Genomic DNA, 16,407 nt, shown 5'->3' with positions numbered 1-16,407 from the left:
GATGGGATCCAGTAGCTAATGCATTTATGATTCTGTTTAATCAGATTCTGTTTCGTATTTATGGCATTCCTATTTTTTTTAATTGTATTGCTTTATGGTACCTGGTAATTTTCGCTGCCGGGTAAGGCTATATATAGTAGATTCACATCAACCGTACATCTGATGTCTAGGCCAGTCCCTTACGACGCTCCTGATTGGCTGTTGATAAGCCAATCACTGGGCTGGAAACTCTCAGTCTCCCTCGAGAGATCAATGTTCCATCTCTCCTGAGGGATACCTTTGAAAGATGTATCCCTCAGGAGAGGTGGAACATAGATCCTACCCATGTGAACTCTCGAGAGAGACTGAAGAGTTTCCAGCCCTGTCATTGGCTTATCAACAGCCAATCAGGAGCGTCGTAAGGGACTGGCCTAGACATCAAATGCACGGTTGGTGTGAATCTACTTTAGTACCTCAGATGATCATTGTGCAGGAAGCGTTCGTCTGAAGTAAGTCGTAACGCGTTAGTATTTTTGGAAACCGCTAGACAGTCGGGTATATATAGAAATATATGTACTTGAACATCAAGTCGGTTGGTGAATTTATGCAGCAAATTCCTTTTGGCCGTGCCTGTCACTGAGTTCTGATAAATAGCATCGTTATAACTTCGTCAATACTTTGTCTGGCTGAGACAAAAAAACTCAAAAGACCTATCTAGATCATAACAATCAGAGATGATTATAAGCAATTCAGGGAAGAATCACAAAAGAATATATATGTATGCGTGTTTGTGTGCGTGTGTGTGTGTGTGTGTGTGTATGGATGTGTGAATGGGGACGAGGAACTTCACATACCCCCCACCCATTCCTTTCCCATTATATGACCACCTCGCTAAAAAAAAAAAAAAAAAAAAAGTTGGAAGAGCCACATCTGGATAGTTTGCGCGCGTTTGTGTAAGTTGGGGGGAAGCACCTACACAAACTGTTGCACGAAGAAAGCACAAACACTCTCTATGAACACAAACAGAGTAATCTTTCATAAAGAGAATGAAACCCTGAATGGGTATTTCGAATACTCGCGCAACAGCTATGCGTACAAATATACTAATACCCATACACACTGTATGAAAGGCTTTTGTATACCACATGTACCGACATTTTGTGTTTATTTTTTTTTTCATTTTAGCACAACACAAAAAGAACCGAGGACGCGAGATTCTACCAATAATGAAAATCAAACGAGAGCGCACCATGAAAAGACGCCTTCTTCTTTTTTTTTTTTGGAATGGGGGGTGGGGTTAGGGGGGGGTTGCAGGCGAAGGCTACAACTTGCAAAAACAAAAGGCGAATGAATAAAAGGTTAAAAATAAACCGACGGAAAGAGGACGGCTCTAATAAAAGGCAACAAAAAAAAGGGGGGAGGGGGGAGGCCATTCTTCTGCAGGCCCCTTTATCCACGAACGCTCAGGAATGACAGTTGACGATAAAAATGGCGAACGGGGAAAAGCTGAGCTAAATGAAGGAGAGTGAAAGAGGGCCGGAATGCTTTTTTTTTTTTTTTTTTTTTTTTTTTTTTTTTTTTTTTTTTTAAGCGAATGTTTTGGTAAATTACAAAACGGGAAAGGGATGGCCTCCTTCCTTTTACTCCTGACGGAGGAAAGGATTTATATACATATATATATATATATATATATATATATATAATATATATATATATATATATTATACATATATATATATACATACTATATATATATATATATATATAATATATATGTATATTATATTATAATTAAATATAGTATACCATATATATATATATATAATATATATATATATATATTATATATATATATATATATATATATATATATATATATATATATATATATATATAATAGAAATCTGCTGGTCACTTTTTCACCAGATACATATGAAATTGTAATAGCCACAATGCCCTCTTAACTTCTTGAATTCTTTGCTCTTTTTTGGATACGCAAAGAGCAAAGAATTCAAGAAGTTAAGTGAGCATTGTGGCTATTACAATTTCATACATATATATTTATAAAAGATGGTCACGCCTCAGTGGATAGGCCCCCCAACCCCCATCCGGAGAACGTTTGTGCAACAGTTCGTCTATAAAAACAAATCACGATAAACGTAAAAAAAAAAAAAAAAAAAACAGTCACAGAAAGATTGAAGAAATCATCATGGGATTTTGAATGACTTCTAACATCCCTAGAAAAAGTTCTGATTCAGACCGTATAGAAGTTCCCTCTCGACGTGGTTCGGAAGTCACGTAAAGCCGTTGGTCCCGTTCCATGCAACGTCAAAACACCATACAAACAAACAAACGAACAAACCTGGAAATTAACATAACTCGAGGTTCAACCGGAAAGACTTTCATTTCATTTTCTTCATACTCTGTTTCCTTCTGAATTTTCTGCGTCGTTTAACCTACCCTTCCCCCCTCCCCACCCCGCCTTTTTTTTTTACGAGGGAGGCGTGTCATCACAGGAATAGAAATGTCCAACGGCAGACATTTCTGCGCCATGACTGATCTGGAATTTGGCAGTTATGCCCGTCCGTGAGTTTCTGCCCTATTTCCAGTGACGGAGGGGATTCCTTCAGTACTAAAATTGATGTTCCAGCGAAATTTATGGAGTTTGATGTGTATCAGCCTGAATACCAAATTTGATTGGAAAAAAAATAAAAAATATCCATTTAAAAATGATAAGCTTTACGACCATCATAAACTTCGGTAATTCCTGGAATACTTGCTTTACTTTGCTTGCCTGTGCATAATACATTTTATAGTATTTAAAGTATTTTTATATTGTCATTCTCAATCCTGTTGAAGGCGATTTTGAAATATTTTCATCATTACAGTGCTCTAGCTCCAGAAAAAGAAAAAGTTCCATCTTTCCCATATGGATAACAAAGTAGTTCTGCAGAATGTGTTATATTTTAATGCGTTTTTGGGAAAGGTTAAATCCACTCGCTTCAAATTTCCTCATTCAAAATAAGCATTTGCAGTTTAAGATCAGAAGTTATAATCCAAAACGCACGCGTTATTATTTGGGCCATCCACATTTTCATAATTCTTCTTCTTCATCTTCTTCTTCTTTTTCTCATTCGTTCTCCGAGACCTCTCGCCTGGAGAGGAATGGTTGCCGGAGGTACTGGGGTGAAATCATATTAATTACTTGGGATCGCCAGGAGCGATAATTTCCAAAATTAATCTTCCTCTTACAAGCCTTATAGCTGTTAAGATATTTCTGGCTAGCATTGATGTGAGAGAGAGAGAGAGAGAGAGAGAGAGAGGGAGAGAGAGAGAGAGAGAGAGAGAGTGAGAGAGAGAGCAATTAAAGTCTAAGTTAATTTAAGCACTAACAAGTAAAACGAAAAATAGCTATATTTTGGAATGCAGCATCACAGATGGTTGTTTAATCTAGCGCCTATCCCCACGTCTCTCTCTCTCTCTCTCTCTCTCTCTCTCTCTCTCTCTCTCTCTCTCTCTCATAAATGTGCTTCATGCACTGCCTGTTGCTCTTGATACTTGAACCTCTTCCAAAATTAGTTTTTGCCTTTCGTTTTTTATTTTTGTTCATTTTTTTTATTTTTATTTATTCACTTATTTATTTGTTTGTTTATTTGCTTATTTTTTCATTTTTTTTTAGAAAGGTGAGGTCCCTTTTCTTCCCTTCTTGAAAATGTTCATTTTTTTCATTTTCTATTTTTATTATTATTATTATTATTTTTTTTTTTTTTTTGGAAACATGAGGTCCCTCTTCTTGCCTTCTCGTAAGTGTCCCCTTTTTATTTGTTATTTTTATTTATTTGTTAATTTATTTTTATTTTTTGCTTTTTTGGAACGTGAGGTCCCTCTTCTTTCATTCTTGAAAGTGTTCCTTTTTCATTTTTTATTTATTTATTTATTTATTTATTTTTCTTTTTTTCTCTTTTGAAAGTGTTCCTAGCCAGAGCAAAACCGTTAGTCTTTCAGCATCAAATCCATTTAGCAACTTTTATTCATTTTTATTTTTTATTTTTATTTTTTTTATTTCTTTTGAAGCGAAGCCCCTGAGCCTTCTTCCCAACTATAAGTAATCTTTTAGCCCGCGTGACCTCAAAGTTTTGAAATTATTCAAAGACGGATGACAGTGACGAATGTTCAAGTGTCCATAAAGTTTCACGAAGCAAATGAAAGAAGTTACCCTTTTTGTCACACTGTTCATCCAAGGGGATGATTCATGGCTTCAGTTTGGCTGCAGACATACTAGCACTCCTTTTCATACACGACAACCGCTGTTTCGGGTAGATGTTGATTTCTGGAGAATTCATTGTTCCGTTCTCTGTAACGGAGTCAACTAATCAAAGCAGTTAGCCATCAGAGGAAGAGGAAGATAGCTTGTGATATATACTGTGAACGAGACCTAGTGGGAACTTGACAATATGTTAGATACTTTCGTCTGCATGATCTCACTCACGTAATACGTCTTACTTTCATTAGAAAGGAAGACTAGATTTTTAGGTGCAGTAATACCAAGAATATTTATCCGATGGAATACGCACATTAAAATATACATGCATTTTGTTGCTATCCAAACTCTTAACTCCTTGAAATGTGTTCGAAGAAACGATCATTTTTAGAGCATAACTACACTGACGTCTCATAATGGCCATAATCCTGTTAATTATAATGCGTATAGTGCTCTAATTAAAACTAATTCAGTTAGTCGATTAAAAAGAGCAAGGGAAGGCAGAAAAATCCGTATGAAATAAGTTAAATGATGAAGATCTGACCATATCATTTGACCTTATAGTTTGAAACCTTCATTTAGGACCTCCAGAGCTATGAAACTGGACGTGGATCGACTGTCCAAGTAACGAAAGGGACATTCAGTACAGAAAACATCGGCATCAATGATGTTTATGTAAATCAAAGTCAGAGGGAAAGCTTTGGTCTTCCCCATATATGACAACACACAAACAAACAAACATACGCATAGACACACATATACGGTATTTGGAAACAGGCGAAATTTATGGATGAAATTCCTAATCTTCTCATTATGTCTTCATTCCAAACTACGCTTTGCTCTTCTGCATCTCTCGTCACTTTCAGTCACAGGGGAAGGCGGCAGGGGGGGGGGGGGGGGGGAGGGGGGGGGGGGGGGGGGGGGGAAGTCTTCTGTGTCGTCATGATATGTCTCCTTCAAATGGAGCCTGGCACCTTCATTTCTTATTCATTGATTAACAGACGTAAAATGAAAAGTAAGCTTAGTAGTAAATTAATCGTGACTACCACGAAAAGGATTGACCATTCTATGATGGCAGAGAGAGACATACACACCAACGCAAAATAAAGTTTGAAAGAGAAACGCGTCCTTCGTTCGAAATTTTTTTCGCAGGTTATTGAAATACGAAATTCGTGAACGTGTAAACTTGACGTCCCCCCAAAACCACCAGGTCTGGGCCCCGCTGGTGGCAGCCCTCCCTCCCTCCCATCTTTCCCTCCCTCCCTTCCCCAGCACGACACAACTAATCCGCAATTGCTTGCCTAAGGATAATGTATTAAAGCTGCCATTGCCTTAGCTTCTGGCCTTGGAGTTGAAAAACCTTAATCATTACGCAGGAATAATGGTGAGAGGAGTCGTGTCAGGAGGGAGTAACAATATTTGAAATGCAGATGGGATAATTCTGTGGAGGAATAATTGCAGTCATGGACTCAAGAATGTGCACAAGCAAACGAGCCAAGAAATTATGACTGACATTATACGTGTGTGTTGGGTCTTTCAGCTTTAAAAGAGTCTGCTGTCATTGTTAAATCGTAATTTACCATCGAAAAGGAACCTTTGCATGAACGCTTATATGTTCATTCTTATGTTTACACGAGTTTGAACAAATTTCCGTTAGAATTAACACGCACCCTCAGTGAGAATTTGCAAGTACATGGACAGAGGAGCAGGGACCTCGAATACATGATAATAGTATAATTTAACTAATAAATGGTCAGAGAAAACAGGTGAGCGAAATAAAACAATTATTTTCCCTCAAGGTTAAACTGTAATAGGAGCATGTTTGCGATGCTGCTGTTAATTTGGTTAAAAAACTTGAAGAATTTTCAATGTAGTCAGTATTTGGATGGTGGGTGACCTCAAAAGCAAAATGGATATCAGTGGTATATAAACTCTCTGAACTCCCATGGGAAGGACGTGAGGCTAGCACCCCATCTCATAAGAACTTTCTAAGGAAATGAAACGGTTATAATTTTTGTCACCTCGTTTTCTTTTATATAATATATATATATATATATATATATATATATTATATATATATATATATATATATATATATATATATATATATATATATTTAGATATAATATATATATTTATATAGCACTGTGGATATGTGTGATAATCATATATATATATATATATATATATATATATATATATATATATATATATATATATATATATATATATACGCTACGCTTTTAGGGCATAGTTTTTCTCTTATACCATTTTCGTTGAAAGCAATTGCTTTAGTGGCAGAAATTGACGAACGAGAATCGAAAAAAAACTTCATCGGTATGAAGATTTCGGTGTCCACTGTGAGTTATGGTTGGTTCGAATCTGGGAAAGAACACTGTGGGGGTAACACATCACTGACACCAAAGGGGTGGTGTGTGGGAGGGGGGTGAAAAGTAAAAATTACAGAAAATGACAGATATTAGTGTCTAAGCCATAGTTTTCGAGGTTGCAGAGATGAATAGGGACACTCCTGATGTCCTTCAAGTCCAAGTTCAGCCCCGACAAGGAGGAGGATGAGAAGTAGGTGGGAAGGGGGTGAGATTTAAAAATAACCAAAAACAACAGATATTAGTGTCTAATCCATAGTTTTCGAGGTTGCTGAGATGAATAGTGACACTCATGATACCCTTTAAGTCCAAGTTAAGCCCTGGTAGGAATGGAGGGGGCAGTGAGAAGGAGTGGGAAGGTGGCAACATGTAAAAACTACCGAAAATGACAGATATTAGTATATAATCCATAGTTTTCAAGGTTGCTGAGATGAATAGCAAAGCTCCCAATGCCCTTCGAGTCCAAGTTCAGCCCCAATAGGAAGAGGGCGTAAGAAGGTGTGAAAAATGATAACTAAAAAATGACAGATATTAGAGGCTACTCCCTGGTTTTTGAGGTCGCTGGGATGAATACAGACATTCCCAATGCCCTTCAAGTCAAAGTTCATCCCCAATATGAAGCAGGTGGTGAGAGGTGGTGCAAAATAAAATGTCAAAAATGCTGGGCAGTTTAACCAAAGCATTTATCTTAACAGGAATGAGAGAGAGAGAGAGAGAGAGAGAGAGAGAGAGAGTTTATCAGTTGCTATTCAGAGATTTCCCTAGCAACACCGGGTTGGTCAGCTAATATATATATATATATATATATATATATATATATATATATATATATATATATAATATATACTCGTACATACTCCTTTAATATATAAAACTTTTACATACATTCGTGCTTGTACTATAAAACGTAATATCGAAGCGGAAGGTACGCAAATTAATTTTATTCCGTAAAGAACAACAAACAATAATTGTAACTTTGATCAGACACATACACACACACACACACACACACACACAAGCGCAGCCCTGGTCCTGTGCATAAAGTGGATAAAGGAAGCCCAAATGTTCATATCCCCTAAAGCAACGAAATCACAAGAAATATATTAGATTTATTTACAGCGGAGACTAAAATGAATTTGAAACAATTTTGCCAGAATTCTAGTTCCAGAAATCTTTCATGTCAAAATTGGCATCAGGAAGCATAAGGATTTTCTAATCCGAGGTTGGAGGCTGAACAGAGAGAGAGAGAGAGAGAGAGAGAGAGAGAGAGAGAGAGAGAGAGAAACTACTCCGTTTTTATTAAGAAATCCCACATCTATCTTAGGAAAAGTAAGGGGAAACGAGAGAGCACTGGATATTTCTAGACGAGTGTGTGAAAGTAGTATAAATGCCAAGTTGATATAGACCTCAATGAAGTGAAAAACTAGACGGAAAGAGAGAGATAATCAGAGAGATATAAAGGTTGACTGAAAATAGTATCTGGAGAATGAATGAATAGGATAGTAGTTTGCTAGTCCAGTACGAATAGAGGGTTGACTTTCTGTTTACATATGAAGAAAAACAAGTCCTAACTTTATTTAATTTTGAAAATGCGTAAAAAGTATTGTCGTATGCACTAGAGTAACCACACTTCTAACTAAACATATGAAGAAAAACTACGAAAAAATATGCGTGTAAGCACAATATCTTTTATTATGCAGTATCTGCAAAATGAATGATCGTATGTCCTACAACATCCAATCCAGAAGGACATTTCAATTTCTCTATTTTCATGAGTAAATATGAAGGGGAGTGAAGGCATAATATGACCCCGCCATCTTTCAAATACGAATTGTTGTAAAAAGGATTAGCGTTTTCCTATAATGTTCAATATCATCAGGAGAACTCAGGTGCCATTAGCATATGAAGAGAAACTATGGAAGGGAGTGGACGTTTGTGACGAGCTACATTTCATTTATGAATATGCTATGCATGATAATACTTCATGCACACACACACATACATACATACATACATACATACATACATACATACATACATACATACATATATATATATGTATGTATGAATGTATGTATGTGAACATGAAATATTATCACGCATAGTATATTCATAAATGGAAGGTAGCTCGTCACAAATGTCCATTCTCTTTCATAGCTTTAAATTGTCTATCTCTTTATCGATCTATACATATAAAACACGCACACACAAATATATATATAAATATATAATATATATATATATATATATATATATATATAAATGTATATATATATGGTATATAGATAGATATTTTAAATATATATATATATATATATATTATATATATATATATGATATATATATATATATACAAATCTATATATCTATATATTTATCTATTTATCTATCTATATATATTTTTGTGTGTGCATATGTATGCATATACTAGAGAGAGAGAGAGAGAGAGAGAGAGAGAAGGGGGTGGGAAAAAGGGGAAAAAGTTCTATAAGCATTAAAAATTCCTTGGCCGGACTCGCCAAAGGTCGATGCCTCATCGCATTCTTGCCAGTGCTTCCCTATCCCATTCCTCCGAGATAGAAGAAGAAGAAGAGGAAGAAGAAGAAGAAATGGAACCCTCTATTTTCTAGGTAGCTTCCCTCGACTCCCAGAGGCAGTGAGTTGAGTGAGTGAGTGAGTGGACTTTTGATAGCACGTGGAACTGCGCATAAGGAATCATTATGATCATATCATTTGGTGCCGAGGGTTTTGCTGTACTACAGAAGACCAATATGAGGCCGTCGGTTAGGGCTGTTATGTTATATGCAGCTTAATTAGGTTGTTCTAAAACTGTAGGTTTTGCTCTTTAAATGTGTTATGGAGATGGGCCGTTACATTCTGTATCACTATCAATGTAACAGAGATGAACCCATTCGTCATCTGAGGTGTAACTATCACTATAAACGCATTGATAATATAATTTTCCCTCTACTAACCTTACCATCACCTTTTCCCCTCTTCCTTCTTCTCTTTCATATCAGGTCTTTCCTTTTTACTCTCACTTATCGCTGTCTTGTTTTCATTCACCAACAGCACTGCGATCAAGATCTGTTACCGGCAAAAGCTCATTATCATGAGTATCTCCCATCAACTGCATACGAAACGGCCTTCACAACAGCTTAGAAGCCAGTGACACAGTAGCTATTTTCTGTTCTTTATTTTGCACTACCCGGGACGGTTAAGCTCACATCGAACGCGTCCATAGAATATGCGTTGTCTAAACACATTATGGCGGCAATATCATCATCGCTCGATCATTAATAACAAGGCCGGTAATAGCGATAATGTTGTTTATTTATGGAGTACTCCGGGCGCTGATTAGTCCACGCGCGACAATAACAAGAGCACCGATTGGCTGGCTAGCCCATAACACATTTCTCCAGTAATAAAAATTTCTTATAACGGCGCTCCAGAAACACGTGCGTAGATTGGCTGGTTCGTCTTATAATATTATACTTGATGGAAAAGGTTTTATCAATAAGAATGACTGGCGATGATGTAATGGAAGAGGCTTAGTGTGGCACATTGGAAGTAGCGCACACAGGGCCGCGCAAACACACACATAAATATTTATATATAAATATGTATTGTGCCCCATTTTAGTCTAATTCCTAACGTAATAGAATTTTCATTTTCCCCTGTTTTTAGCCCTAAAGAAGTTATTTGTATCCCCGAAACGTAGGTGATAGATATAAATAAAGTTGTAACTGAAAATGCTGAAGTTTCTGCTGGCTTTCCTCTTCTTATTATAAATATATATACATATATACATAAATATAAATATACATAAACACACACAGACACATATGTGTTTGTACATTAACCCGTTCGCAGCATAGGAACTAGTTTGCAGTCTGATACACCTTTTATAACATCAACTATCCTATGCTGAAAGGATATCCAGTAAACGTCTTGCAGGACGAATCCTTAATCCTGGGAACACAGGTAACGTATACCCCAACTTCTGTTGCCGTTCTAATTGGCTTGTTGTCGATATAGTACTCGAAGGCGTATTAGTTAGCATATATGAGCGGTGCATTGTTCAGATGATTCTGCATGATGCTTTCTCATAAGACGGTTAGGTGTTTAATAGCGCTTCATGTGGGCAAAATGTTATTGAATGTGCGCGTAAAATCATTTCTCTGTGTAACACACACACACACACACACACACCCCCACACACACACATATATATATATATATATATATATATATATATATATATATATATATATATATATATATATATATGTATTCTTTAGACACATAGCTATGTTATTCAAAGAGGCCGTATTGTGGAAATATACGGTGTTAAAGGGTGTGTAATAACTGATAAGGAAACGCGATATTTTTTTAAACGGTTTTTCTGCCCTTTCATTATTTTGGTTCGTACGTGTATTCGTATTCGACATCAAGAAGATTATTGAAAGGCCTGGATACCTCATTCTCAGCTTTACTGCCCCAAAGTCCTTTATGGCACTGATATTACAGCTTTATTATACTATATTTATATTTTCGTTTTTTTTTCCTAAATAACAAAGCAACATGGTTTTTTTAATGAAAGTGATTCTTAGTAGTAATGAATATAATCGTAAAGGTAAATTACTTATTATTATTATTATTATTATTATTATTATTATTATTATTATTATTATTATCATTATTATTATTATTATTATTATTATTATTATTATTGTACTTAGGAAGCAGACCCTCTCTCAAGCATGCTTTATTAAAAGTAATGGCTACTTCAGCAGCATTACACTTGTAGAGATTCTTCTCTATTTTCCGAATAGCGGCTTTTTCCGTGCTACTTAGACAGGCTAGTAGAGCGCCTATGGAGGTCATGATCAAATACAGAGTCAAATAATTGGTGTATATATTTGAATTTTACAGATAAACTATGATACCATAGTTATCAAAGTCATAACGATATATATATATATATATATATATATATATATATATATATATATATATATATATATATATATATATGTCTCTCTCTCTCTCTCTCTCTCTCTCTCTCTCTCTCTCTCTCTCTCTCTTGAAGCAAGCGAGCTTTCGTCTGGAGCTGCCAGACATCCTCGGGCTGGGAAAGCTGAGGGTGGACTGATCTTGAAGCTGTTGTTGTTGTTAAGGATTAAGCTGGCTTTATGCCAGCACGGGCTCTTTGCTCATAGAGCAGCCCGTAGGTCATTTGAATTTTTTGGATGTAAGGTGATTTTTAAGGATATGAGGTGAGCCTTTATTTATGATTCTATGGGTTTATGCATGTGAGTATGGTATGATTTGAAAAAGGAAAGGAAAAGGTGAACAGGCAAGGTTACAAACCCCTTTAAACCCTAAGGTACCCATTAGTAGAAGATAAAGATCGATAGTAGCGAGTCCTGGCGAGTCGGAGATAGCCAGTAATGAAATCGAAAAGTTTATAGTCGTAGAAAAACGGAAAAAAAGCACATTAATCTATGGAGTTCAAGTACCATTTTCACTTTCACTTACGAGAAATTAGAATAAGAGCACCGATCGTTAGTAATAGAGATTCGGCGAGAGAAAAACGAAATAATATAAGTTCTAGAGAAAGCAAAACAAAAGTAAACAACAGCTTAAGCGGTAGTTAGAGTGACAGTTGAAATATTCGGTCGTTAGACGTTAGGCGGCCGAAAACGGAGGGGAAAGGAGGATTGTTTAGTAAAAGAAAAAGCAGTTAATGCTACAAACAGCACTTTTCACGAAGGAGGTCATCTGGGAGACTGCTCTCTAGGTCCAACAGAACGTGGACGAGCTCAGAGAAACAGTTTGATGATCGTTCTATAGCTCAATAAATATATGCTGTTCAGGAGTCCTGAAACGAAATTCTGATTGGAGGAAGTCATCTGGAAGGGAGATCTCAAAATTGAGGGCTTCTTCGAAGATCTCTCCAAAAAGTCGTTCATTAAAGTAGCGATTATCGGCGAGAGCTCTATTTAAGAAGTCACTGAATTCATCAATGGTCATCAGGAGCTTGTGAATTCCTTGTTCTCCTACGAACCGGAATTCACTTCCAGAGGCGACTGATCTGAGTTTCGGTTTGCAGGTCTGGATTTCCATGTCTTGCTTAACTGGGAACTCCTCTGTTTGTGTTCCAGCTTCGGCATACAAAGTGGGAGCTTCTGTAATTGTCTCGACCTGCATATCTTCCACTGGTTGTTCTGGTTTTCTGTCTGAGTTCCTGCTTCAATACGAGCAGGAGTCGACGTCGTCGGTGGTGCGAAGGCTGGGGAGTAACCTGAGGGGTTGGGGGATTGACTGAGGGTTGAGGGAATAACCTTAGGGGTCGGGAGGGTTGGAAGGGGTTTGGGAATTGGAGGTTGTAGGGAAGGAAAGGTTGAGGGGTTTGGGATATAGTGACGAGGTTTGGGGTGTTCTGCAGGGGAAGGTTGAAGAGCTTGTGGTGGAGGTGGTCGATTAGTTCGTGGATCAATACGAGGTTCAAATGGTGGTCGTCTTGAGGGCGAGGTTTGTCGTTTCTCGAGTCTTGCTGGCGGTGGGGAAATGCCCTTCATCCTCCAGCTTTTTCCAGTCTGACGGGCACCCCTTGAACCTGCATGATGAGACTGATGGCAATTTGGGCATCGGGCAACGGTGTGGCCTTTTGCTTTGAATTTGTTGAGGCAAACGTCGGTCTCATGCTTTTGGCTGCAGATTCCGCAGACCATGCTGGGGCCGTGCACTCCCTCCTGTGATGCCCAAACCTCTGGCACTTGAAACACCTGAGAGGTCGGGGATAAAAGCTTCGGTCTTGTAGTTTCCGAGGATCCCAAGGCTGATGAAGTCTGGAATTTTGCCTCTAAAAACGTAGCTTCGACTTTTTGAGTTTCTTCTTCAGTACCATCTCTGTTTTTCACTTTGCAACGCGAAAAACAGCAGGGTCCAAAAGGAGGCATAGAGGATCGTTCTTCAGGAGGTCTGCCGACTGTTGGTCCTTCGGGGTAATAATGAATTCCCCTTTTCAGATTCGGTCGGGCTTGGAGTTGTGCTTTAGGGTATTTTTTCTCAAGTGCTAGGACGGCCGCATACGATGTCTGGTGTTCTTGGGAAGTTGCTTTGAATTTAGGGAGTGCCTGAGTCGTCATGGTAGGTGCTGGAGGCGTCAAAGGTTGAGGAAGGTCGATGACATTATTTAGGGCTTTTTTCCGTTTCTTCTGGACTTTCTGGAAGCCCTGATCGTCGAGGAGGGGGGCGGTTCCCCTTGCTGGAGCCAGGAGGAGGACGGCGGCCGCTTCTCTGCCATCGTCTTGAGTCGACAAAGCGAGCTGCTAGATTATGTAATGGCCAATAGTATTGCGCAAGGATGACGTAACGGTGTCCGTCCTCGTTTATATTTGGAGTTGACAGCAGGGGGTCTGCCCCATGCTGATCTACTATTGGCTGGTGGCCAGGGCTGCTTCTCACTAGTGAGAAGCAGCCCTGGCACCAGTGGAGTAGGAGAGGAACCTATAGCAGCACGTCCTGGTGCCCTTCGAGAAGAAGGTAGTCATGGATTGGACAACACTGAATTCGATAATCCTGAACGTGACACACCCATTGAAAAGAAGAACAACCCCGCAGGAGTTATGTACCAATGTACCCTGGGAACATCGAGAGATGCCTCGCCCGCCTCCAGGAGGACGACATGAAGCAACGGATGAGAGGTGCCCTTCGTAAGCTCATTTTCCTGAACGGCGGCAAAACTCCGCGTCCCTGAACGAACCCAAGGATACATTAACCTTAGTGATACGACCCACCCCCGATCAAGACGCCCTTCTGAAGCTGGGTCTTAATTGCCACTTCATTTCGAGACCCAGACCTCACGACAAGAGACTCGAAATCGAGTTGCTCCTCGACTCCATCCAGCAGCTCGAAGCTCGGAGCATTGTGAAAACTACCGACGCTCTTCAACCCCTCCTACTTGCTGAAGCCCTTACGGAGAGGGGCTCGCACTCCAGCGGGATCCTCACCAAGGAGATGAAGAAAGCGGCGAAGGAACTGAAGAGAAGGAGAACATCACGGTGCGACGCGCGGACAAGACGGCAGCCTTCGTCTTCATTGACACTGCTGAATACCACGAGAAGCTGGATGCCATTTGTCCGACGAGAGCAAGTCGAGCGCCTGACAAGAAACCCGACAGACGACATCAAGAGGGAGGCCAACGGGGTCATCAGTGTAGTGAATGCTGCGACTAACGCTGTCCATCTCCCGCCCATACAAGGAGACTACAGCCTGGGTTATCTATACGGTAACATAAAAACTCACAAACCAGGAAACCCCCTCCTGGCCGATCATCAGCCAGACGCCCGCCCCTACTTACGCCTTGGCTAAACGTCTTCCACCAAATTTGACCCCCTACGTCCCGAGTCGGTACAGCCTGCAGTCGTCAGTAGAATTCCTAGAAGTCATCAAGGACGCCCCTGGCACCGGGATTATCGCCTCGCTGGACGTAGAGTCCCTGTTTACGAACGTGCCTGTCGACGAAAACCATTGACATCATCCTTTGAGCGTGTACAGGAGTCAGTCGACGGCGCCCCTCAACATACCCGAAGCCTCGCTCCGTACGCTGCTGAGATCTGCACGAAGAAGGCCCCTTTCTCCACCCACCGAGGACAGATGTACCGCCAAAAGGACGGCATAGCGATGGGCTCCCCACTGGGGGTACTCTTCGCTAACTTTTATATGGGAACGTGGAGGAACGAAGTCTTCGCTAGGATGCAGCAAACCCCGCAGATATGGACGATATATCGACGACATCTTTGTTCAAGTCGACGCCGAGAATGAGGAGAAGCCCTCCGTCAGGCATTTCAGCAGTGCAGCGTGCTGAATTACACTGTTGAATACAGCACCGACGATCGGCTCCCCTTCCTCGACGTCCTTGTGAGTAAGACGGAAGACGGCCTCCGTACTTCCGTCTACACAAAGAAAACCAACCTAGGACTTTGCCTCAATGGTGACAGCGAGTGCCCCGCCAGATTCAAAAGCACGACCGTCAGGGCCTTCGTCAGGAGAGCCCTCTCCCACTGCTCGACCTGGCAGGACACTCATCAGGAACTCGACCGCGCCTCCCAAGTACTCGTAAATAACGGGTATTCAAATAAATTAATAAGCAGAGAAGTCCGTACAGCCCTGGAGAAATGGTACGGTAGTGAGAGCCTGCAACCCGCCCCCAGGATAATATCAAGCTGTATTATAAAGCCTTCATGAGCTCACATTACCGTGAAGAAGAGGACTCAGTCAAGAAAAATTATTTCTGAAAATGTATCCCCGACCGACGACACCAAAAATATCGACCTAATTATCTACTACCAGAATCGGAGGACGCGCGACCTTATTATGAAAAATAACCCCTCTCCACAGGTACGAGACCCCCTGAAGCAGACGCATGTGGTGTACCAGTTATACATGCCCAGTCCGTGGTTGCAGCGGCGCCTACGTTGGTATGACTACCATGCGCCTGTCGAAGAGACTCTCGTGCCACGCCCAAGAGGGGGCTATCAAAAATCACGCACGCCACCAAACATCAAGAGGCCATCTCCCGGGATGTGATCATCCAAAAACACGAAGATCATCGGGAAGGCCCCTAGCCCTGTGCCCGGTTACGCCTGCTGGAGGCGCTTCTCATCCAGCAAGTAAAACCTACACTAAATACGACGCAGGAAGAATTTCTCCTCCCTACGAGTATGAGAAGACCTGCCACCAACAATGACACCACGAGCACGACAACTCCAC

At 40.0% G+C, this 16,407-nt stretch overlaps 1 protein-coding gene across 1 annotated transcript in view; it reads right to left on the bottom strand.

The window, feature by feature from the left end:
* Window positions 1–12,689: 12,689 nt before the first annotated feature.
* Window positions 12,690–16,407, bottom strand: part of LOC135210433 (protein piccolo-like) — a 47,872-nt gene continuing 44,154 nt past the window's right edge. The window contains exon 2 of the mRNA XM_064243331.1: window positions 12,690–13,942. Coding sequence (XP_064099401.1) covers window positions 12,690–13,942 — 1,253 coding nt within the window. The remainder of the gene's footprint in view (window positions 13,943–16,407) is intronic.

This window comes from Macrobrachium nipponense, chromosome 39 (assembly GCF_015104395.2).
Source record: "Macrobrachium nipponense isolate FS-2020 chromosome 39, ASM1510439v2, whole genome shotgun sequence".
Classification (NCBI taxonomy): domain Eukaryota; kingdom Metazoa; phylum Arthropoda; class Malacostraca; order Decapoda; family Palaemonidae; genus Macrobrachium; species Macrobrachium nipponense.
Note: the sequence above shows the minus strand (reverse complement) of the source record. Positions and strands in the feature narration are given on the sequence as shown.